General features: G+C 42.0%; 2 protein-coding genes across 2 annotated transcripts in view; both read right to left on the bottom strand.

Moving 5' to 3' along the window:
• Positions 1 to 1,742: 1,742 nt before the first annotated feature.
• Positions 1,743 to 12,705, bottom strand: ak2 (adenylate kinase 2). Its single transcript, XM_079288286.1, has 7 exons — positions 12,532 to 12,705; positions 8,941 to 9,066; positions 8,350 to 8,460; positions 7,174 to 7,268; positions 5,754 to 5,826; positions 4,631 to 4,850; positions 1,743 to 3,086 (listed from the first exon to the last, which is right to left on the bottom strand). Exons 1-7 carry the CDS (start codon positions 12,628 to 12,630, stop codon positions 3,034 to 3,036), a joined length of 777 nt encoding a protein of 258 aa, XP_079144412.1. The 5' UTR covers positions 12,631 to 12,705; the 3' UTR covers positions 1,743 to 3,033.
• A 3,273-nt stretch (positions 12,706 to 15,978) lies between these two features.
• The window catches only part of LOC306791734 (uncharacterized protein), a 40,066-nt gene continuing 32,631 nt past the window's right edge, over positions 15,979 to 23,413 (bottom strand). The window contains exons 32-43 of the mRNA XM_079288601.1: positions 23,022 to 23,141; positions 22,355 to 22,392; positions 22,116 to 22,233; positions 21,846 to 21,958; positions 21,134 to 21,299; positions 20,320 to 20,564; positions 20,077 to 20,236; positions 19,788 to 19,939; positions 18,618 to 18,732; positions 18,276 to 18,524; positions 17,792 to 17,921; positions 15,979 to 16,602 (exon numbers count right to left, since the gene is read on the bottom strand). Of these exons, the coding sequence (XP_079144727.1) occupies positions 16,437 to 16,602; positions 17,792 to 17,921; positions 18,276 to 18,524; positions 18,618 to 18,732; positions 19,788 to 19,939; positions 20,077 to 20,236; positions 20,320 to 20,564; positions 21,134 to 21,299; positions 21,846 to 21,958; positions 22,116 to 22,233; positions 22,355 to 22,392; positions 23,022 to 23,141 (1,772 nt within the window). The 3' untranslated portion in view covers positions 15,979 to 16,436. The remainder of the gene's footprint in view (positions 16,603 to 17,791; positions 17,922 to 18,275; positions 18,525 to 18,617; positions 18,733 to 19,787; positions 19,940 to 20,076; positions 20,237 to 20,319; positions 20,565 to 21,133; positions 21,300 to 21,845; positions 21,959 to 22,115; positions 22,234 to 22,354; positions 22,393 to 23,021; positions 23,142 to 23,413) is intronic.

Genomic DNA, 23,413 nt, shown 5'->3' on the forward strand with positions numbered 1-23,413 from the left:
GGACTAGTCTTCAGCCCAAGAGCGAGACGGAATTCTCACAATTTTGAAAACCAACTTCTTTTGAAGATGAACAGGACATGTTTCACTTTCAAGTAATGACTGGGTTGCTGCTTTAGTATTGATCATGTTTTGATATTTGAGTCATGTTGTGGATGATCAGATGGAGTTATGATGGTAGCAGTCGCCCAATTGCAGATTCAGCTTGAGCAAAACCTTTGCCTATTGTGTTCAAATCAGGCCCATAGGAGTTTACAAGGCAGGCGTCCTTTCTCACAACACTGACCTGATGCATCAAGTGGATATGTTTTGCTGAACATAATATTATGCATTTGCCCTCTACATCCTCTAGTCTAATGAGCAGACTTATAAACGCACTGTTACAACTCCTTCATCGTGTCATATTGCTTTTCGGAGAATTATGATGATAAGTTCATAGTAGATGCAAAAGTATACTTATGTACAATATGTTATGTTGAACATTGTTGCTCCTGAATGGATCACAGCCAACCCAATTATGTTCAACACAGCTCTATGTCCTTGGTCATGGTGCCACAGCACTTAAAAGAATAAACTTCATAATTCTCAAAATTCTGACCCTTTGCTCTTTTATTAACAGCATTTACTTGTACTTTTACTTTCAATGAACAGGTTATGATGTACATTTAATGTTCAGGTTATGATGTACATTTAATATCAGAAAATTACTTTTGATACTTAAGTACTTTTGTACTTAAGTACAATAAATCAGATACTTTAAGACTTTTACTCAAGTAGTATTCTAATAGGTGACTTTTTACTTTTACTTGAGTAGTTTTCCAGTAAGGTATCTTTACTTTTACTCAAGTATGGCTTTTGAGTACTTTATACACCACTGGTGCAATCCCTTCCTCCGTCTCATCTTCCTCTGACTCCCGTTCGATTTCTTCTCCCGGTCTCTCCCCAACGCACCTCTCCGTTTCTCTCTCTCTGTCCCTCTCCTCTTTTATGACTGATAGCTTCAGATGTCCCACCTGACAGTTTCCCCGATTTCAGCCAGTTTAGCATAGTTGCATGAATGTTGCTGAATGAATAAGTTAGCTGTTAGCTGTCGTTAGCTGCACAAGCTAGGCTAGCTAGTGTACGTAAAAGACAGTCTGGCGGCAGGATCTGAAGTGCATTTATTTATTAAATTGCACGTTTTTAATGTTAAATTTAAAACAAAGGGAATTTTTATAATTCATGTAACCGAGCGTCTTGGGTTGGTGTATAAGGGCACTTATCATACAGTAATAACTGGAGTCGGGAATTAGACATCTTGTATCAGCCCACGGCTACTCTCTTTATTATTGTTTTCTCCTTTGGCCAGAGGCGGGGATTGCGCCTTCGCTACGGCAACCCTCAAGGGACATATCATCGTCAACACCAGAACGACAGACATGACAGTCTGTTACATTCAGGTTTTTATTTTGTGAAAATTATATTTTATATTAATTATGACACCATTAGACCATTACAATTTTCCACTCGCGCACCCCCTAGAGGCAGCTCGCGCACCCCAGGGGTGTGAGCACCACACTTTGGGAATCCCTGTCCTAACCTAATGATTCACTAAAGTACTGTACCCAAGTACAGGTCTGACGTAATTTACTTGAGTATTTCATTTTATGCTCCGCTACAACATTTCAGAGGCAAATCTAGTAATTCTTACTTGATTATTTGACAGTTTTAGTTACTTACTTTAATAAAGGAATCAGTTTATACAATTTCAGAAAGATGGTTTAATCAAAAATAATTATTGAAAGCTGAAAGAGTTAAAACTAATAAACAAAAAAGCTTTACAAATAAAAAGCTTTTTGAAAAATGCCAAACAATTTGTTGTATCAACACCTGTCTTCTTTTCTTTGCAGGGTGCCAAACCCGAGGTTGTGACCCACTGGACTGAAGAGAACTAGATGTGTATACAGCATTTAAACTAACTCCATTAAGATGCTGCTTATGCACGGATGTATCAACAATGGAATTCATTATATCACTAACGGTGATGATTTTCTGCAAAACACTTTATTTTTTACTCTTAATTAATTCACTTCTAAAAATGAAATTTTGCATGGAATTGTCTCGTTGAGCTGAACAAGAGACTGAAATCTGCCTACTGGGCCTCCCTGAACATCTGCCAGTGTTTTTCATCACAACAACCCCAGAGAGAATACAAACACATCAGTATTCAAGGGAAAGTGCAGGTGACATGGTGTGCATGCGAGATGTTTCCACTGAACACTAACAGCAGGTGACTACAGAGCAGGAACACTAGTAGGTCAAGGAGGCAGAGGAAGAATACCCAAAAAGCCCAAAGTCACAGGAGAGTTCAGAGGCAGTGTTCAACAGTGGTATCACAGGAGGGGGAAATAAATCACTACTTCTGTTGATAATTTAACTTTTTTTTTTTCACCACAACTCCGATTGTGGTAGTAGAATATTTCTATGGGACAAAACACAGTAAGCTAGTACTCTAAAGTCCCCGCATACGGGACAAAAAGAAGGTAAAGACACACCTCTGGGAGCAGCAGGAACAAAAGCCTCGATTCAAAACGTCTCAAAAGGTGAAATTGACCTTCAGCTAGTCTCTTTGAACCAGAGACACAGACTTCCTTTCTCTAACTTTCAATGTCACTGATAAAAATGATTCAAGTATGTTGATCCACCTCTGAACTCTGAACATTTCACGGTTATAACAAACTTCTCATTAGGTACAGGGGACTTACTAAAAGACATGCTCTACATTTCAAAACGAATTTCTTGCAATCCCATTTTTTCGTAACAAGCTATTTTACAGGTTTGTAAATGACGATCGAGATTAAAATAACCGGCGCTCCCACTGATGGATTCTGACGCGTTCTTCTGAGAGAAGGCAGACGGGAAATAACATGCACGACTTGGAGGAAAATGACAGCTGCATGTTGCAACCGCAACTTTGTAAACCTCGTAAAACCAGAGACGGCTTCGAGCCACAGTGAGCCGACGTCACACACTGGAAGGTCATCGGGGAAGATTCAGCTACTTCGATGCGGTCCGCTTCGCGGCTGAGTGCATCTTCATCTGACAATTAGCTGGAACAATCAAAACGCAGAGTTCATTTTCAGCCAGAACAGCCCCTCAAACGTCCAACACAGGTCATTCATGGAGTCTGAGAGAGGAGAGCGGTGCGAGGAAGAGGTAGATTATACTGATGGATGAAGAAAGGGACACATGGGGGGGGCCTTCATTTGAAGCCTCTGATTCTGGACTGAGCTGGAGGTCTGAGACTAAAACCTCGAGAGATTTTGTTATGCGTGTCACAAAAGTTTAAAAGGTTTTCAAAGTCTGACACTGTGAGCCAGCTCAGATAAAATAACTGCCAATATTTGTTCAAATTTTGGCAATTTAGCAAAAGTAAGCCGAAGTAGCAGGTCCTGGTTACGATGTACCCCAGTGTGTACGGATAACCATTACTGGATTACTTTCATACTGAAGAACACTTTAAAATGATTCTTAAGCACGCTCTGGAGTGAAAAAGCGCATCTTTTGTGTTTGAGTGGTTTTATGGGCATTTCTTTGCACTGGGCATGACGGATGACGACGTTCTCAAAACGTGTAAGACACACTGAATCTAAAAAAGGTGGATCATGACCGAGTGTTCAGGTTTTATTAACTAAGGGCAACATTTGACACAAATTGCGTTGTTTCTGAATTGCCTCCATGAGCTGTGTCACAGCCAGCAGGCCTCACAGTTTGAAACCTTTGATCCTGTACAGATTATGCAAAATGATTATTCTGTATTTCTTAATTTAATACTAGGCAAGCTACAAATGTTGGATTTTAGGTTTCATTAATTGGCGTTTCCTCAGCCTAACTTCTCAGGCAATAACACCATGCATCGTGGTGCATCGTGTTCTTTTCAAAGCGTTGAAAGGGTCATTGCAGTTTTATGACACTCGATGAAAACCAACAACTTCCTCTCTCAGTGCCACAAATTAGAGCTGAAAAAGACTAGCAGGCTGGACGATGCATGTCTCATGCTTCTAATGTATTTCTACCTTTAAAGGAAGTGAAAGAGTAAGGCATGTAGCTGATAGGAAGAGGGTGAGAGACTCAGGAAGAGCAGAGGGCAAAGTCATCGATTAAACAAGAGCAAGCCTGTCCAGTGAAGGCAAACAATATGCAACGAGCGGCAATATTTATTACACCTTCTGGTGAACAGCATCTCTAGAAACGTGCATGGCTTTCTGCTCAATGTCCCAACAGTGAACCTCATCTCTACGTTGAAGACGCGGTGCTTAGCTTGTTTTCTGTCTACGTACATGGTTCCTTTCAGACTTGATTTGGTGATGAAGAGCAAAAGAGAAAAAAACAAAAACCTTTCAATCCTTTCCGTTTCTACAACAGGGATCACACTGGTGGAACATTGTGCATTTCTTGAATTGCGGATGCCACACTGAGCCTCCGTCCTCCACGTTTACGCCTCGCAAAGTTACATTTTGTTGCCACTGTGACACATGATCGACTCTTGTGTAATCTCCACCCATGAAGGGGAAAAAGAAGGAAGAACCCGTCGGAAGGGAAACGAGAAGGATGGAAAAAAGGGGTTTTTAAGTGAAGAACACTTGGTCTTTACAGGCGACTGCTCGGGCGGGGATTTCCGTGGCATCGGAGAAGGCGGCCACGATGGAGGCAAAGACGACGTCCGGGCTCTGGGCGGCGTTGATGGCCGCGTGCAGGCCCCTGGCACTGTAGTAGTTGACCAGAGGGACTGTCTGCCGGTGGTAGGATTCCAGGCGGGAGTGCAGCGCCGTCTCGTTGTCGTCGCTGCGGCGAATGAGCGGCTCGCCGGTCAGCTGAGGAGAGGACAGGAGAAAACACACGAGGAGAGGGACAGAGAGAAAGAAAACAGACGGAGATGGTGAAACCTGTCCTATCAGGTATCGGCCAGACCGATCCATATTAAAATCAGTCGCATCCATTCAGCCCCGACATGTTACCCAACATGAAAATGATCCCGATGAGTTTTAAATCTGGGAAGAAGAGGGCTCTGGTACCTGATCTCCACACCAAACCTGTTGACTCTTTTAAATCCACATTTCCTGGAAACTACAACAGTCACATTTGAGCACAGACCATATGGCTCTCATTATACTTAATGAGAGTTCATGTGCCCAATTGCTCCTCACACTTTCCTCCTAGAATGTTTTGTTTTCTTCCCATTACTGTGAAATGCTGCTTAAACTACCACAAAGTGAACACGTAACGTGCTCCATCAATTACCTGCCTCTGCTGAGTAAAGTCAGCCATGGGAGATGAACATCTAAACAGCAGCATCACTCATTTAATACATAACCTTAGAATGGAATCATCTCTCTCTCTCGCAGAAATGCCAAAAATAATCTTGAATAAATAAATGTAAAGATCAACCTCTCAAAGCCAAATTGTCTCTCTTCAGTGGTTCCTCCACCAAGCTGAACTCTTCTGACATCCAAATGAATGAAAACAACATCTTCTCTAACTCAGAGTCTCTTATTTTTAGTTTGTCCTGATTAAATACAATGAATCAAAGGATGATGGCGAAACAGAAACACCTCAAAGTATTAAATGAAGAAACATTTTATACGTTCAGATTGCATCAAAGCACTTCAGTCTGAGGTTGGCTGATTGTCACCAGTCTCCAGCTTGGCTGTGGTTTTAGGTAGGTGGCACTTGAGCCAAAAGTGGTTTCCAAGTGGGTTGATAGTGAAACTACTTACGTCATCCTTCATGGGCTCTTTGGGGGGGTTGAACTCCTCGTGATAAGAGCGGCCACTCGGCTGATGAATTAGTCTGAGGAAACAGGGAAGAGGAGGAGGACGGGACAACAAGGACGGAGAAGAAATGAGAGAGAGAGCAGAGGAGGACAGACGAAGGTTAGACGGCCACAGTGACTCACTAACTACTTACCTGTCCTGTTCACATAATGCCCTTTCTTCTTTTTGGGCGTGTAAAGGCAGCAGGCGGCCACCTCCTCGTCCTCACAAAGGGCCCCCGCAGACAGTAAGACGGCTCTTTGCAAACTGCCCTCCATTCACTCTGAACACTGTGCCGCCATAACAAACACGAAGAAAGGATTTCACAACAGCACCGACACGTGTTCACGATGAAGGTCTGAACACGTCTGCCCGCTCAATGTGCTGAGTCAGCGTCAAATCAGAGCAAGGCCTGTTATGTTGAATGGGTTCAAAGCGGTTGTGTAAATAATGACTTGCTGCACGGCGGGGGGGGGGGGGGGGGGGGGGGGAGATGGAAAAGTACTAAGAGACAAGGAGACGCTACCAGTTAAGTTTTTTAAGTGTTTGCTTTCACTACAGGCCTCAACCTGTTGAGCTTACATAAATGCATCAGTGCCAGGTCAGACCACAAAGAGTACAGAAGAGCTGCATCACCAACAGGTTAGAGGCCGGCTTACTGAATCACTCTCTCCCACACGTAATGCACACTTAAACAAACGGTGTCAGAGGAGAACCTCCTCTTCACGAGGGTCAGTCTTACTCTCACCCTTCACTCAGTCAGCAAGAGACACAGACAAATGGCTTTTTCCTCTCGTCTGACAGGTTGAGGGTGCATCGCAGTAGAAACCCCCTCTGCCATCGTCTCGTTACGCCAGGAGCCTCCCGATAGCACAACACAGATGGTTTGAAATTGGTCAATGTCCCGAAACTATCTGTAAGCACCGTGTGGGAAAAGTGAGGTCATCTTTCTTGACATCGACAATACATCTTCACCATTACCTCCTGTGTGTGTTCCTGTAAATGTGAGGGTCACTAAGGAGCTGTAGCTCCATTCTAACGAGTGTCCCTCTGGAGACTTGCGATAAAGTAGCGTATAAAAATACAGCGAGGCCCTTAGCGGAGTTCAGGACATTTCATCAAGGATGGACACGGGCACGTCTTTAAGGATTCATCCTGCGACCCCCTCAGACCACCTTCTTAATCGCGTGCCTTCCCGCTCCACTTCCCTCAAGCATCATCTCACCGTCCCAGACTCTTCTGTTCACGTGAATCAATCTACCTGCTGCTTCTCATTCAAAAGGAGCAGCAGCATCCCGGTAACTCATGAACTACTGTTGTGAGAAACTCAAAACAGATCGGATCCTCTCCTGGATGATTCGTTCCCCCTCAGGCCGGGTCCTACCTGCCACAGATCCTGCGGACCAACAGAGAGTCATCGACGGCGAACTCGATCACCGAGTCCAGGTTCTCGTGTCTCTTGTCCAACAAGTCGTCCAGCTGCAACGGACAAACGCAGGAGTCAAACATACACGACTGATGTCTGTTGTTCATGACAAGGCTTTCTTTCTAATAATAAAAACAGCTGGATGTGAAAAATGTAATTCTCATAGCACATGCATTTATTTTTACTTTACACAATTAGTCTCTTATTCACACACGGAATAGTTTTGTTTTTTAATTAAATGAAAGACAAAACAATGCCTTCATTTGCATCATATTATTAGAGACATGGCTTTATTCATACATATATTGGATCATATGCAAGTAAAAAAACTCCTTGTTCTCTCATCTATTCACTTTTTTTGTTATTTTTTCTGGTGCAAAAAATATGAGATTGAGATAGTCATTCTGGGAAATAATGTTTTTCTATTTTATAGATTTTTTATATAATAAAAACCTCATTGACAGATTGAAAGCTTCCGCTATAATGCAACGCCAATGCTTGTTTGTGATTGATATTTGAGAAATAAAAAGAGTTTTTAGTTTTATCACCATGCATTTAATTAATTCGTCAGTTAAGAGATGTACACTTTTGGATCCTTAAAATCCTTCAATCTAAGTAAAAATACAGCTTTCGTATTCAAACTAACAGCAAAAATATGTAAAGTGGTGGAACAGGTCGTCTTGCTAGTGTTGTAGCCTCTCTTTGAATCGTGCTGATAGTTTGAACGGTGCAGTAGGATCTTTATTGCACTTAATTTAATCAAAGTAATAGTTGGACATTTTGGCAAATAGGATTATTTCCATGTAGAGAGCTGGATGAGAAGATCGATACCACTCATGTGGATTAATGTGGCACAATTATCAGCACGTTTTAACTTGTCTGTTAAATGTGTACACAAGACCAAATGTAAAAACAAGTTGTGGTGGTCCAGGGAGTTACATGCTGGAACTATTTCTCTCTGGGAGCAGTGATTTCCTGTTTGTTCTTCATTTCTGAAATTGTCAAGCCATACTTAAAATTTTGCTCTACAAGTTATTCATGCCCTGCTGCACTCCATTTTGATTCAATTATTCTACTCGGTACAGTTTAGTTTCGCATAACAGCAGAAAGCGCCGCGTCGGATGAAATCCTAACCATCTCTGCTTGTTTGACGGTGCGAGGAAACCCGTCCAACAGGAAGCCCTTCCTGCAGGGCGGCGTGTCCAGGTTCTTCTCTATGAGCTCCACCACCATCTCATCGCTGACCTGCAAGTGAACCAAAGACACTTTTACGAAATGAACATCATGTCGATTGAAGATGACTTGCAACTAGAGATTGAGACCATAAACTCATGTTTCCTGAGGTAACACAGTAGGGTCATTTTCTCAAAGACTTTCCATACAATCAGACTTCTACTGCAACCAAAGGAGTCGCTCTACGTGTATTTTGGCCTACACTAGCAGACAAGTGTTACTTTTCTCCAAACATGGCCGAGCTCCAACTTAAAGGAATGCGTTTTTTCTCAGGGAAATCTGGTGTGCTGTCTTTCACTTGCTGCACTGCATGTTTGTGTTTCAGCCATTTCAGCTGGAAATGTCACCGAGGACAAACGAAGCATGAGACGTGATTTCACGTGGGACTGAACATGAAGGGCTGTAACAGTGCAGAGCCTCGGAAGGCGAGGAGGGCAGAGAAAGACAAACACACAGAGAGATGGTGTGAAGCAGAGGAGCAGGAAACGTTACCAGCTTGCCGGCGTCCATGGTATTCTTGAGCCTCTTGCCGAGCGCTGAGCCCGAGGCCACCATGGCCCTCAACATGTCTCCGGTGGCCAGGTGGCAAACGCAGTACTGCTCTGCTAGCCGGGGGGCCTGCAGGGGAGGAGAGTGATTCTTTCATTAGTAAAAGTGTTAAACTATCACCACCAACCAGACGGACAAAGAAAACGTTCGGCTGTTCTATTTTGTTCTGCCCGCTGTTCTGTCAGAGAACCAACCACCTGCATTGTTGGCCGCTAGAAGCACGAAAGCAGTATTTTGGCTGCGAGACCGAAATGTTTCCAGCGGCAGCGATTTATAGTTATGCAGGACAAGCCACCTCTCTGGTATGTTCAGTTGTCATGTATACATCTCGACCTATGAGGAAGGAACAGCTTCTCTCTGCTAATGATGAGGTGAAAGCTTGGTTTACCGCTTCATTCAAGTTCATTATCGTCACGTCAGGGTGATGGAGAGGAGGAGGAGTTACAGGACAGGTTGTGCATGAAGAGGCAGTACCTTAATAGGTTCTCTATGAACCTGATATGAATTTAGCAACTTTAATATTTTGCCACGGCTTCACCTGCAACATTGCATCATATCGAAGCAAGCAACATGCAATACAACCAGGGCTGAAACTAAAGATTGGAAATTATTTCTGGGACAAATCTAGTCAAACAAAAGTAGATATCGTGACCGGCCTACATTCTAAATGAAATCACTCTCGTCTGGCCAAATGCAAAGACGATCAGGTCACTATAACGCAAGACAAAATAAATAAATAAATAAATCAGTTCTACATATATTCAGTGAATAAGAGAAAAGTTGCTAATGTTTTTGTGGACTGATGAAGTGAATCTTCAGAGTGGGACTGCCACAGAGGGCTTTACTGAGAACTCTCAAGACTGAAACTAGATCAGTGTTAAAGAAACAAAGAGTAGTAATGCCAGAGTGGTCCTCTGTGCACGACAAGATGTCACACGACAGACTGAAGGAGGTCATGCTGACATTCATCTGTTTTTTTTGTTGGCAACACTTTGGGGTTTTTGTCTCCAACAAAGTTTCAACACACACCTGACTGATGTAATCATGAAACTGGCTCATAAATGGGGCTAAAGGCAACCATGTGCCTTTAAGAAGGAGCTTGTTCTCCAGTTATCTTCAACATCCTGCTCGTAGATATTCTACAGATTTGTGGGGGGCCACAAAATCATTTGGTATAAAATTCATCGATAGATGGGGACCATTTGCATCAATAAAACAGGCATAGTGTCCATTACTCTCACTTCATTGGCTGAGGGCCAAGAGCATCTGATGTGATTGGGACACATAGCAATACGTTCTGCATTTTAAACAAATAGTACCATTTGCATAAATGGTATTGAGCATATGCCTAGTCTGTGTTATGATGATGAAGGGGTCTTTGGAAAGATTCCTCCTGAATGAGAGGTCCCTGGCACCAACAACTTTGAGAACCCCTGATCTACATCGTGGTCACTGCGGTCCCAGACATTAAGACAAATAGGGAAGACTAAAAATTGTTGCCTTCTTATATTAAATCAACAGGTAATAAAACCACAATAACATCATACAGATATGATACATCTATGCCACTACCGTGTATACTTATACCTGCACTTTACTGTGGTGACTGCTGCTCATGCTGTTAAGCATTCCAACTATTGTTATCCTGTTTCTTTATTGTTGGAATGCTGTTAAGCATTCCAACTATTGTTCTTCGAATCTTTATTCAACTTCTTCTATTTCTTCCGTCGCACCGCTTCTCCTCCTTCATTTTTTAAGCTACAGAAACCGTTCAACTATTAAAATGTTCAGCTCTTTCACTAGAGGTGTGCTATGACTTTTTATATTTCTAACCTTTAAACTTTTTGAATTATTAAGCTTTTTATTTTTTCAATAGGATCTCTATGGAGAATATTTTCAAATGCTTCAGGCACACAGGTGTACTTTTCACTCCTCTCCCTCTCTCTCTGTCTCTCTCAGTCAGTCATTCAGGTCTTAGGGATCTTTAGAGGTCTTTCCCCCCCCCCCCCCCCCCCCACACACACACACACGCCATTTTTAAATAAAAGCCCCACAGAATGAATCCTAACTGAAATGCTTGTGATGAGCCTGTCATTTAATAACCGGTTTGTGTTTATCTAACATTATGATTCTGTCTCCTCTCCCCTTCTCCCCCACACCCCACACCCCATTTCAAAATAAAAGCCCCAGAGAGTGAATTCTAACTGAACTGCTTGTGATGAAGCCTGTCATTTAATAACCTCTGTTTATGTGTCAAACATGATGATTATGTCTCCTCTCCCCCTCCCTCCCCCACCCAGTCCCACCCTTTCAAAATAAAAGCCTCATGGATTAACTGTATTTAAACGTTTCGCTCAAAATTAGGCTTTTTTGTTGAAATAATGAATGCTCTTACTAATACTGCGACAACTACTACTACTGCTAATATTTCTAGTATTACAACTACTACTTCAACTTTTGCTACTATTACTACTACTGCTACTGCTACCATAAATATTATTACTGCCACTACTGCTATTACTACCACTACCATTATTACTTATACCACAACTGCTATTCCTGCTACTACCAGTACTAATAACCAGCACTAATACTACTACATCTATTAGTACAACTGCTACTAGTACTACTACTACTTCAAAAACTGACTTTACTATTACTACTACTACTACTTATTATACTACTACTACTACTGTTATATAAAATACTACGACCACTACTACAGCTATTACTACGACTACTGATACTACTACTTCTACTACTTCTTATAATTACTAATACTTCGACTGAACCAAGCCACAGAAACTGTTCAAATATCAAAATGTTCAGCTCTTTCAGGAGAGGGGTGATATGACTTCATATTTGTAATCTTTCAACTTTTTGAATTATTAAGCTTTTTGCAATTTTTTTAAAATTGGATATCTATTTTCAGCAATGTTTTTGAGATTAATTTCAGCTTTCAGCATTCCAACGCATTTTCAGCAGGAAATGCATTTTCTAGTTTCATACTGTTCACTTCATAATGTTAATATCATATTTTGTATGATATATCATATAACCTCATGTCAGTCTTTGTTTAACTGTGATGAGCATTGTAAATGTTGTATGGACGTTAATTGAATGAATAAAAGTTATTCATTGACTATAAACAATAACGGAAGTAACGTTTAGAGGATGCCCTGTAATGAACCTTTGCTGTAGCGGTGAATAACGTAACATTAGGTGGTACAAAAATAAAAAGACAGCAGCTGACAAAGGCTCACTTTTGACAACAGGGTTTTAAAGTAGCTCATTTCAGACTAAACTGCGTGCACACATGCATATTTCTAAGTGTCTCTGATACTAATGAGGTTGTTATAATAGTTCACTTCATTATGAATAGTTGTCCAGCTGTGTTTCTCTGGGAGGTGCAGTGACAAACGGAACCAGGTAACGCTAAAGCCGGGTGAAATCACGTTAGCATTAGCTAGCACTGACACCGCTCCGGCCATGCGCTAATGGCTAACAGCTAGCTCCATTAGCTCGCTCGCTCACCTGAGTGCCCTTCCCGGCTCCGGGTGGTCCGAGCAGGATGGCACGGATCCCCTCCTGCACGTCGGCTATCGCCTCCTTGAGTTGCGCGCTGGGGGCCATGTCTGGACCAGGAGACCACCAGGGCAGAAACTTTAGTGAAGTCTGTCCGAGTCGTCCTGGTGACACCTCAGCCAAGTTCAGACAGAAGAGAAAACGCTTCCGCCTACTTTCTGTTACAACGGTTAAACCCCGCCTCTACTGGAAAATACGGCGTTTTGATTGGCCAACCGACTGCTCTGGCAAAAATCATGCGCGTTGATTGGATAACATCTGGGTGACGCTGCGTTGTGTAATATCCGAAAAGGGCTTCAATACGGAATGTTGATTTATTTATTGTATTTTATTACATATCAGTGCTCTTACTGTTGATATTTGTTCTTATTACATTCGTTTTGTATTCTTGTTGTTTATCATAGATTATTTATGTATTTTTATTTTCCCCCTGGTACTCGAGGGTGAAATCGAGAAAATGTCACAGATGTCAAATTAGAGAAGTTATGTTGACTTCAAGACTTCAATGAAATGATTTATTCTTGATCCTGGCAACATAAACCCATTCAAGGTTCAATAACTATAGAGAAAACTCTGACGCTTATGACCACTATAAGATACAGTTGAAAGTTCATTAGAATTTGAGTTATAAATTTATTGGCAAAATGATTTATCTTTTTCTAAGAACGAAACATTGCCATTATATTATATTATGCAGTAATGGGATGCATTTTTTACCTGCAGAAACATTATAGTAGACTTTACCAACTATGTAGGATGGTATGTTAAATATTACTCTATAGGACGTCTTTATGAGGCTAACTTAGCATTTTCCCTTTGTTTAATGGTGATAAATCATTCAGTAGTTATGGGGAGTGAGGGCAATTTCTGGAATCTGTTTCGTTTTTCTTTAATTTTGTTTTGGCCATTTTCCACTTCAAACAAATCTTTCAGCATCGTCGACTCAATTATAAAAAAAACCTCATCACTTCCTCCATGAAAACCTCAAACTAAATAAAAAAAAAGCTCAAACCCTGATCTATATGTGACTTTCCTGTTACAGAACATAAATCTTTCTGAACAAATTAGTGAAAATGTCTTCAAATTACCCAATGACTAAAAACAACTTTTGCAACACTTTATAACTCCCTCCCCATCCTCAGGTCAGACAGCATGCTGTGAAACGTTTATGTAGTTCCCTTTTAATGTCACTGGTGATCACAGAGATGGAATGTCTGAGGCTGTTTTGTACTCTGATGTAATGTTCACAAGAGAGGGGGGCACTAATGGTGACATTTACATCCCTCTTATTTATACGAGTGCTTCCAGAGCTTTCTCAGAAATACCTCCAAGATGTGTCAGAGTTAAAGTAGAATATGAGTGTTTAATCTCACACTTTATCAGAAGTCAGCGTGCATATCTGCAGCTCATTCAACAGAATGTTTTGTGTTTTGGGACCGCTTCCTCACCGCCTGACTCTCAAGTCAGGATCTTGAGCACTCAGCCATCCTCAGAGCTTCCTGGTGGGCAATATAAAACATTTTATGAGTATCTTTTTGTCAGAACAAAAACCTGCATCCTTCAACCATACAGAGCTTTCTGTGAGTGCTTGGTCCAAAAAAACTGGATTAAAAAGGACAAAAACTTGATTCCTTAGAAAAATGTACAGTAAAGAAATCATTTTAGTTCTTGACTAAATGTGTATTCTTTCTTGGAAATACTGCATCCTCAAGTAACTTGGGCTTTGAAACCACATTCAATGTTTGCACTTTAAATGTACAGTAATGTTAGGAGCATGCATTCTATGTGGAAGGTTAAAAGATCATTTAAAGGCCAAAAGCTGGGATTTTAAAAACATATACAGTAACTTTACCAGAACATAAGAGCAGCATCAGAAGCAGTCGGTGACATGCTGAAGTAAACTGAACAAAGAGCATTTGTTTTCGACTGAGTGCGATCACACCTTATTGCAAATACATGGTTCATTTTTCCTGTTTTGTGACAGTGAACTGCAAAGGAAGCGAGAAACCATCTCCAGTGAAGAGAGGATGTGGTGACTGGGTCAGGTAGTTCAGAGAAGAAGTCACAGTCAAAGGGAAATGAGGAACCGACCATGAAGAAGAGCCATATGTGTCTTTTGTTTAGTCATCTGTTGTGTGTCAAGCGCCATGTTTCCTGTTAGTCTCCTTCTTCCTGCCGTGGAGCGTCGTAGGCTGAGTGAAGTTTGTCTGCGAGTAATCATATTTGTTAGTGCAGACACTCCCTTGTTTTGTTTTAATCAGCTTATAAAAACATGGAACTTCTCCAAAAGCTGAACTATGAGCTTGATGCTGGAGGACAAAATCTCACATAAGCTTCATCAGCTGCAACGTCATTTTAAAAGGGTCACATTTTGGATATTAACGCCTCATATTAATCAGTTATGTTTCTGTTTCGACTCAACTGACCGTGAAAGAGTTTTGATCTCATGTTCAGGTTCTCAACTCAGAGTCCATCCAGACGAGAGTAAAAGTGCCAGAACCTCAAGTAAAAATAGGCAAGTGATGGATTTCTTACGTTTGCATCCTCTGATGATGAACAAAGTGCGTTTGATGTGATCTATTCGCGTGAAGACTCATTTCCAGACTGTGAAGAAGGCTATTATTTCTCAGCCAATAAGCCAACCTGGGAAGAGAGCAGACGTGAATGTAAATATCGAGGAGGAAATCTGGTTAAGACAGACAGCCGAGAGGAGCAGGGATAACACAGTCGTTGCAAAAGTTCACAAAAGTAAAATACGAGGCGGTTGTGGGCAGACTACTCACCACTGGACACGAGGTTTGACTGTTCAACTCCTGTCAATTTCCGATATAAAAGTTACGGGTACTAGTTTCATTGAACCAGTTCTTTCTATTCCCAACATCTCAGTTTGGAGTTTTGGCGTAACGATGAGCCAGACAACTGGAAAGGAGAAAATGAGGAGTATCCTGATGGAGAGGACTGTGTGAGGACGGGGGACCTGAAGTGTTTGTTCCATCACGCTGCGGTGCGCCTCAGACAAGCCGGAACAAACTAGACATTTAAAGTGCGTCTGAAGTCTTGTTCTGTCGTTAAACTCAGTACAGGATGCAGAATGTGGAGCGATGTCATTCTTAATACAGCAAATGACTGAACATTATAAAGTTTGTGCAGAATTAACCAGATTTATTCTTCTTGATTTTTGCTCCAAAAGCTTGAGTCACCTTTAAACATTGAACTTTTTTAACCCATAAACTTTGTTTGTGTTTTCTATTTGTTTGTGACTTTAGAGCATTTACAAAAGAGTGGGTGTATAAAAGAGGCAGAACAATAGTAATCTTTAAGTCTTTTTCTTCACTTTTTAGATATGCATAATAATAAAAAGGTAAAACAAGAACAACTTTTCAATATTGTCATTTATTGAAAATAAAAATAAGTAAATCTCGAGCATCAACATTCAACTGAGACATCAAAAACAGTAAAATCGTCCCATTATAGCGTAAACCTTTCATTCTTTTAAAGACGAAAGACATCAGTATCAGTTCCACACAAACACTGTAACACGGCTCAGAGTGTCAGGGTTGTAAACAACGTGGTGAAGCCACTTAAAGCGTCCTTATAAAAGGAGGGCTGCTCGAGTTCTGTTTTAACTTAAGCAGAACTTATTGTCAATCTGTCTCGTTTAAGAACGACGCAGCTTTGTTCTTAGCAGAGTTCAAACCGCAGAGACATTAAAGTAATCCCGAAACACGGATGTGAGTTTTCAGAAGTTGGTAAAACATTCAAACTTCTGATCTTAACCTGCAGATGACTTGACAAAAAAAAAAAGTCTAGTTTGTATACATCGTGTCACCGGACGTCTGCCGGTCCACAGCTCCTCAGTCTTGCCCCTGCAGCTCTTGGACGGCCAGGATTCGTACGAGCATGGCCTCTATGGTGCCTTCGTCCAGAGAGGTCGGGGAGAACCACAGAGGACTGTTGGGAACGCAGCTGCGATCCGGGTGAAGGTAGAACAAGTCGGAGCGCTGCCTCACCGACTCCGAGCTGGATGGAAGGACAGAAAATCACAAAATAAAAGACAGTGGATAAGTTTATACTGACAGCTGGTAAAGATCAGGAGCCGATGTAAACGGACAGACTGATCCACAGCTGACTGTAGATACAGGACGATGCTTACATAACATGCAACAAGTTCATAAGTAATTGTGTTGTTATGTGTGAACTAGTCTACATGGAAGTACTCAGAGTGGTACGGTACAAACTTTAAGACTGATGACAGCTACTAAAGGTGAAGGACTTTACCTGGACTCGTTTGCAAACAGGGTTTAGAATTAGAATTGTTCAAAATGTACACTATCGAGTAAAACAACACAGAGGCTCAGTAGTCTGAACCAAGACGGCAAACTTTATTACTCCTTTCAACCTTGACAAAGGCAGCGCAGACCGGATCCACTCCTTATGTTCTTACCTTTCACAATAAAAGCCCTAGACATATATACTGCGTAACTGCTTTTTAAATTCACTCAATAAAACTAAATACAATAGCTCACAGTAGCTGAGGCGATACAACACACACAATCCTCTGCCTGCGCAAATCTAGTCACACCTTCTGTTGAAAGAGTGAAGCAACCGTCGCAAATCTGCATCGCTGCCAGTATGAATAGTTTTGATGCTAAATATTCGCATGAGAATATTTCACATTTTTGTGTCATTCATACGTCACACCCCGGGTGTGTAAAGGCCTTGAGATTAGACTGTGATCTGTTGTTAGACAGAGTACAATTTCTTTACTTTCTTCTATTTTATGACAGTTCAAAAAACATGAAGACAATAGAGTAGAAGAGCTGCTTATTTTTTATAAATGCATTTTATATATTTTTTGAGATGATTGAATTTACAAAACAACTGACACAAAAGACAGACAGTAAAGTGCAACACAACATTTAAAAAGGACACACTGTTCACATAGAAAATCCTCAAATCATCAGTACGTTTTATATAAACAATGATTAAAATGACTGTATGTGAAAGGTTATTATATAACCAGTTATCGCAGGTCTGAACATCGGCACAATCTGCAAGTCCAAAATAGAAATGTTAATAGTTAATCAAAATCCCAGAAATATCTTAAATCCTATCATCCATCCCATCAGCAGGAGAGGAAAAGTAATAACGTAGATAAAAAGTGAACAACACGACTGAACTAAAATACAAAGAAAATAAAGCTACGAACCACTTGGAGAGGTAGAACTCGTAGAGTCTGACCGGACAGCGGACAGGGTTCTCCGTGTTCTCAATCATCTCCAGGAAATCCTCTTTACTCTCGTCTCTCCTGCGCTTCTTAGCAGGAACTCCGTCTGCATCTGACAAACACACACAACTTTCTGTCAGTGCAATATAGCAACCCAAATGTGCATGTGACAAAAACACATTGCTTATTTGTATTACTTCATTTTGTGTTGATTTTGGCAGTCCCTTTAGAAAAGCTCTCATTTTACTGCAGTAGGGTCTGCATTAAGAATAACTAATATAAATAGACAATCTTCTCTCTGAATGTCTCATTTACATATGTAGGTCATTCAGAGGCATCAAAGTTTCATAACCAGTAACTTCAATATGCCATGAAGGGGGGCCAAAAGAGACGTCCGTTTCAGGGAAATGATCTTGTGGCGTTCATCGTCTACATGTAAACTGCTTTTCGACAAAACTAAATGTACCTGTCTCCGCTTCGTTTGTGGATATTGGCGGGTAGAAGCGCAGGAAGGTGGTCTTGGTGTTGTTCGGGGTGGTTTTGGTGTGGCTCACGACGTGGGCAAAGGACAGCTGGCGGTGCTGCTCCACCGTGGTGAAGCCAAAGTACTTGCAGCAGAAGAAGAGCAGAGTGTTGAGGAGGACGATGGGAGAGTACGCCCCCAGCTGTTTGCAGTCCCACAGAAACTCCTCCTCCACACGGGAGTGGATATAACCTGAAGAGAGCGAGAGAGAGAGAGAGCTGTTGGGAACCTGCTCGATCCGAGACGATCAGAGGCCAAAACAATGAAAAAGACACGAGGACTCACCGCCGGCTGCCACAGAGGGATTAAAACTCTTCAGGATCTTGGTGAACTTTGTGGCGAACTTGTTGTAGGTCAGATCACTGAAGATGTTCTCCCACCGGCCGTTATCAAACAGGTACTGAGGAGGAACGACGAAATAACAGTCAGACACAACAACAACAACAACAACAAACTGTGTGACCGTAGACACTGGTTTCTGAAGGTGTATCCTCTGCAGTTTGCAGAAAACAGAAGAAGCGAATGAAAAGCTAAACCTAGAAGTTCATGGAGGATACTTTTCAAGGAACTAAAAAAGGTTCCTTCAGCCCACTGTGTTTCCATAGCGATCTCAAGACTTGGAAACGTTTCATCTAAAAAATCATTTTGTTTTGCTGTGCAGAAGCTGAAGCAGCGGCGCCGTGTGTGTTTTGACCAATCAGCGACAGTCATCCCTGCAAACCCCATCCTCAAAGTTCCTGCACTTTCAGAAGGTACAGGTACTCTTCCTCCACAGACCAGAACCTTTTTGAGGGTTTATCCCCTGAGCTTAATTTAGCACCTGGTCCCTGTGATCAAAACGCTATGAGCTCCTCAAAAGGTTCCTCGTCACTGGGGAACGCTCCTGCGGTCATTAAAGGGGGCATGAATGCTGTGTGCACGTTTCCTGCAGAGGGCGCTGGTGCTGTACAGCTGTGACTCAAATCAGTCGCTTGTTCAACACAATGACTCTACATTTGGGGAAATTAATATTTAGTGTCCCAATATTCACATTGCATAAGCACACATTATGCCCAATCGTAAAATGTCATGAACAATAAAGAAAAACTTGCAATTATAATTTCAAGAAAAAGCTAGTTTTACTGAGAAATGTTTGTATGTTGTGTATTATGAATTGAGGCACATTATGATTATTTAGCCTCTTACACAATTTTGTCAACAAAATGTATTAAAAAAAAGATACACGAACAAGTCATATTTCAGAGTTCAACAAGATTTCATCAAAAATAAAAAAGGACATGAACCAAAAAGATCTAGAAGGCAAGAATCCACATGTTAAGACAGATGTCTGGTGTGGGAGAGAAACATCACCCTGACACAGCCAGTCATAGCTCGTGGACTGTAAGTGTGTGTGTGTGTGTGTGTGTGTGTGTGTGTGTGAGAGAGAGAGAGAGAGAACAGCGTTGCTCGTCTTGCCTGTTGAATGCTGAGGCAGAGGTAGAACAGGCTGTCGGGGGAGTAGGGCTCTCCATCGGGTCGCTTCACTTCAGTGATGAAACAACAGAGGCTGTCGCTCAGCTCGCTCACAGAGCAGCGAAGAACATCCTTGTTTAACATCAGAGCTGGAGCTATCAGAAGGAACGAGTCGGGAGAAAAGGGTTCAACCTCCATTTGAACCTGCATTTGTTCAGCTTTGTTCCGGTAAAAACACACACGTAAATGACTGAAAATAAAATTGCATAACAAAAAAGAAAGAATAACATACAAGAAACGAGGTTGGTTTGTGTTTCCCTCCACTGAATCCACCTCTTCCAGGAGTCAATTCCACACTGACTCTTCAGTTTCGGGTGCTTGCTGGACACGACCGCTTCTCTTTGATAAATCTCTTCTGTAGCCGCTCTGGATGACGGCTGCAGTTTACGACCCTTTGATGAAGAGGACAGACAAGATGACACCACAGAAGGTTGACACCACAGCTTCTAAACTCATTCCGTGGGTGGTTTGTTACCTTGTTCTTGTTGTGGACTTTCCCCGCAGTTTGTTGTGATGGCGGAGGGGCCGGTTTGGGGCCCGGAGAGCTCTGGGGATTCCCTCTCATCTCCAGAGGAGGAGGAGGAGAAGCTGGAGGTGTTTTTCGGTGGCTGTGTGGTCGGCTGAGCGACCCAAAGCTGGTGTCAGAGGAAGAGTCGTCCTGAGTGTTGAAAGTGGCCTGATGATCTGAATCCAAGTCATCGCCACAGTTACTGCTGTGGTCTGGAAATAAAGATATATAGATATGTTATATACTGCTAGCACCACTTAGCTAGCTACCCGTTCCAGCTCAGCCATGGAGGACGCTTCAATTCAGGTTAGAGAACTCATTTCAACTGCACCAATCAGATGTTCCTCGTCCAGTTAGGACACGGTGTCATGGACGTAGTGTGTGTGATTTGTTGAAAATAAAAAAATGAAATCACACAAAATACCAGTTTTACAGTGTTACTTTGTGTACAATGTATTTTTGAAATTGGCAAGTTTCTGAGAAATAGAAACGTTCACATGTTATTCCTGAATATTTAGCCTTATGTGTTCATGTGTGTACGTTTGTAATTGTGGCCTGCAGATAAAAATGAGCTTGAAGCTAAATGTGTTATAAAATATCAACAGTGCAACATGTTTAATGTTAAATCAGATACAATATTAAAATAAAACCTCTAAAACCTGCTGTAACTCTTGTATGACACACAAAGATTAAATAAAGAGCTTGAACATATAAAGCTCTCTTGAGTCCTTCCTCAGGTGCAACAGTCCTATCACTTCCCTTCATGTTCATCATGTCTTACCCGATGGAGTGTGGATTTCTTGTCTTTGTCCCTTTTCTGTCACCACTCCGTCCTCTCTCTCCTTCATCTCAGACTTGAAACCGAGCTCTCCCTCCAGCAGGTCCGGCCGGATCTCCTCCTTCGCTGACCTCACAGTCGGGATGGGAAGAAACACGGGCACAGGCAGCTGTGGCAGGGACAGTTTGGAGAGTGTGTGAAAAAGAAAAAAAAACACCAACATGCCATTATTTTCAGGACATTTAATATTTGCTGATACAGTACAAATCTGAACCTACAGTCAAGGGGGCTATAAGGAGATACATCAGGTTTTATGTCACCTGATGTTGGTGTTTAACAGAAAAGATGAATCAGTGCGAATTAAACCAGAACAATCATCTCACACCTGATGAAAACAGAGATGGCAAGAGTTGAGTTATAAAAGGCACATTGTGTCCCACACACACACACACACGGTCCCTTTAAAGAACAGAAGCAGAGAACAGCGAGGCTCTTCTTCTGTTAGGAACCAATTAAGAAATCAATTTGTTCTAGAGAAGCCTCGGCATCAGATTCAAGTCATTTTCTTGACAATTTCTCCGATGGCAGAACCTGAACTATAACTAAGCACCATTTCAGAAAATCCATACATTTAAAGGATGAGACGGTTTCTCTTGCAGAGCAACTTCCTGATATTTGTATGTGATCAAGTTGGGCGAGAGGTGTTTCTACATACCGGTAAAGGCAGGCACAGGGGCGTCGGTGTGTACTGGCTGTACATGTTCATAGGCAGAGGGACGTACATCGGCACCGGGACTGGCAGGACTATGACTTTAGGTACAAAGTTGTCTTCACACAACAGAAAAAGGAAACAGAAGCCAAACCACACCTCTTAATTCAGGAAAGAGGGTACACGTGTACATTTGACCATGATGGACGCTGCTGATTAGTTGATATTTGGCAAAACTTTGGCCGAGCATTTAAAAATCCTGGTCGTGATTCTTACCCGTCTGTGACTCTGAGTCGACAGTCTGTGTCGTACAGGAGACTCCTTTGTTGTGGACCAACGGTGTGCAGAGCATGGCTTTGTTCTTCAGCTCCCTGGGGACGGTCTGAACACTGGCCTGAAGAACAGACAAATAACGATCACAATATCTGCTTCAGAGGACAGGAGTTGGTTTTTAATAAAGCCAACACAAGGATGATAACCGTGGGGAGGCCTATGTTTTTGGGAGTGAAACTTACATGTCCAACGACCTTTGTGTGAATGTCAGGAACAGAGACTGTGGAGATATGACAGAGCTTGAGTCAGAAAGACAAAGACGTCCGCAGCATAAGGCTACATCCACACGTTGTTTTCTTTTTAAATGCTAAACTTTTGCCACTTCTGTCCACACTACTCTGCCGTTTTATAAACCCTAACAAGAGTTTTAAAACTTCAGGATTGCGTTTTCGTCCGAAAGGAAGTGGTGACTTTTGAAAACGCAGACGTCCATGTACGTGGACGCAGTTCCCTGATTCTCTATCACGTGACCTTTTTCCAGAAAAGAAAAAAAAAAACCTGTGGTCAACACGTATAACGGATGACAGGTGTAACAGTTCCACCTCGTCGTCGATCCAAGTGACGTAGTTTTTTTCCGCAACTAAGCAACCAACCGCAGAGTAGACAATCCGCTTCCTGTATACTGGCACGTGTATGCCCAGTGCACGTGAACGGTCACGTGATGTGCGTTTTCAGGCGTGTTAGCGCGGACGGGGATTCTTTCTTAAATCCGTGCTAAAATGCTATTGTTTTGGTTCTCAAAACACCATTTTAAAACACAAACAAATGAGCGCGGATGTCGGCAAAGTATATGAAGCATCTTCATTTCTCACAATCAATAACTTCTTTCCAGTAAGTGCAAACATGTACCATGCTGTGTAGAGCTGTCAGAGGCACTGGACTGCCGAGCCAAAGCGCTAGCAAGCGAGATGACGTTAGCGATGATGGGAGAGGACTCGACTGTCCCTGAAGATCTCGGAGGTGAAGAGACTGCAGGAAGGAAACAAAGAAGGAGTCACCGGGGGCTGTTAGTGATCGATCTCACAACATCTTACACTTTGGTCTACTTGGGTTACTGTACACTAGCAGCTCAGACAGACACAGTTAGAGACTAGCTGGTGAACATACGGGAGCATTTTGCAGCTAGAGAGACAAATATTTCCCTCAGGAGCTGGTGAAGACCAAAAACAGAACTAAAGAGAGAGAATATTGGACTTACATCCATAACTGTAACTGCTGGATGTGTAGATAAGCACCACAGG

This window comes from Melanostigma gelatinosum (assembly GCF_949748355.1).
Source record: "Melanostigma gelatinosum genome assembly, chromosome: 17".
Taxonomy (NCBI): Eukaryota; Metazoa; Chordata; class Actinopteri; order Perciformes; family Zoarcidae; genus Melanostigma; species Melanostigma gelatinosum.

Coding starts and splice junctions, on each gene's coding strand:
- ak2 (XM_079288286.1), bottom strand. CDS start 12,630: ATGGCCCCCAGCGCGCAACTCAAGGAGGCGATAGCCGACGTGCAGGAG. Junction 9,067..12,531: donor GAGCCGGGAAGGGCACTCAG/GTGAGCGAGCGA, acceptor CCTCCCCTGCAG/GCCCCCCGGCTAGCAGAGCA. Junction 8,461..8,940: donor CCATGGACGCCGGCAAGCTG/GTAACGTTTCCT, acceptor GTTCACTTGCAG/GTCAGCGATGAGATGGTGGT.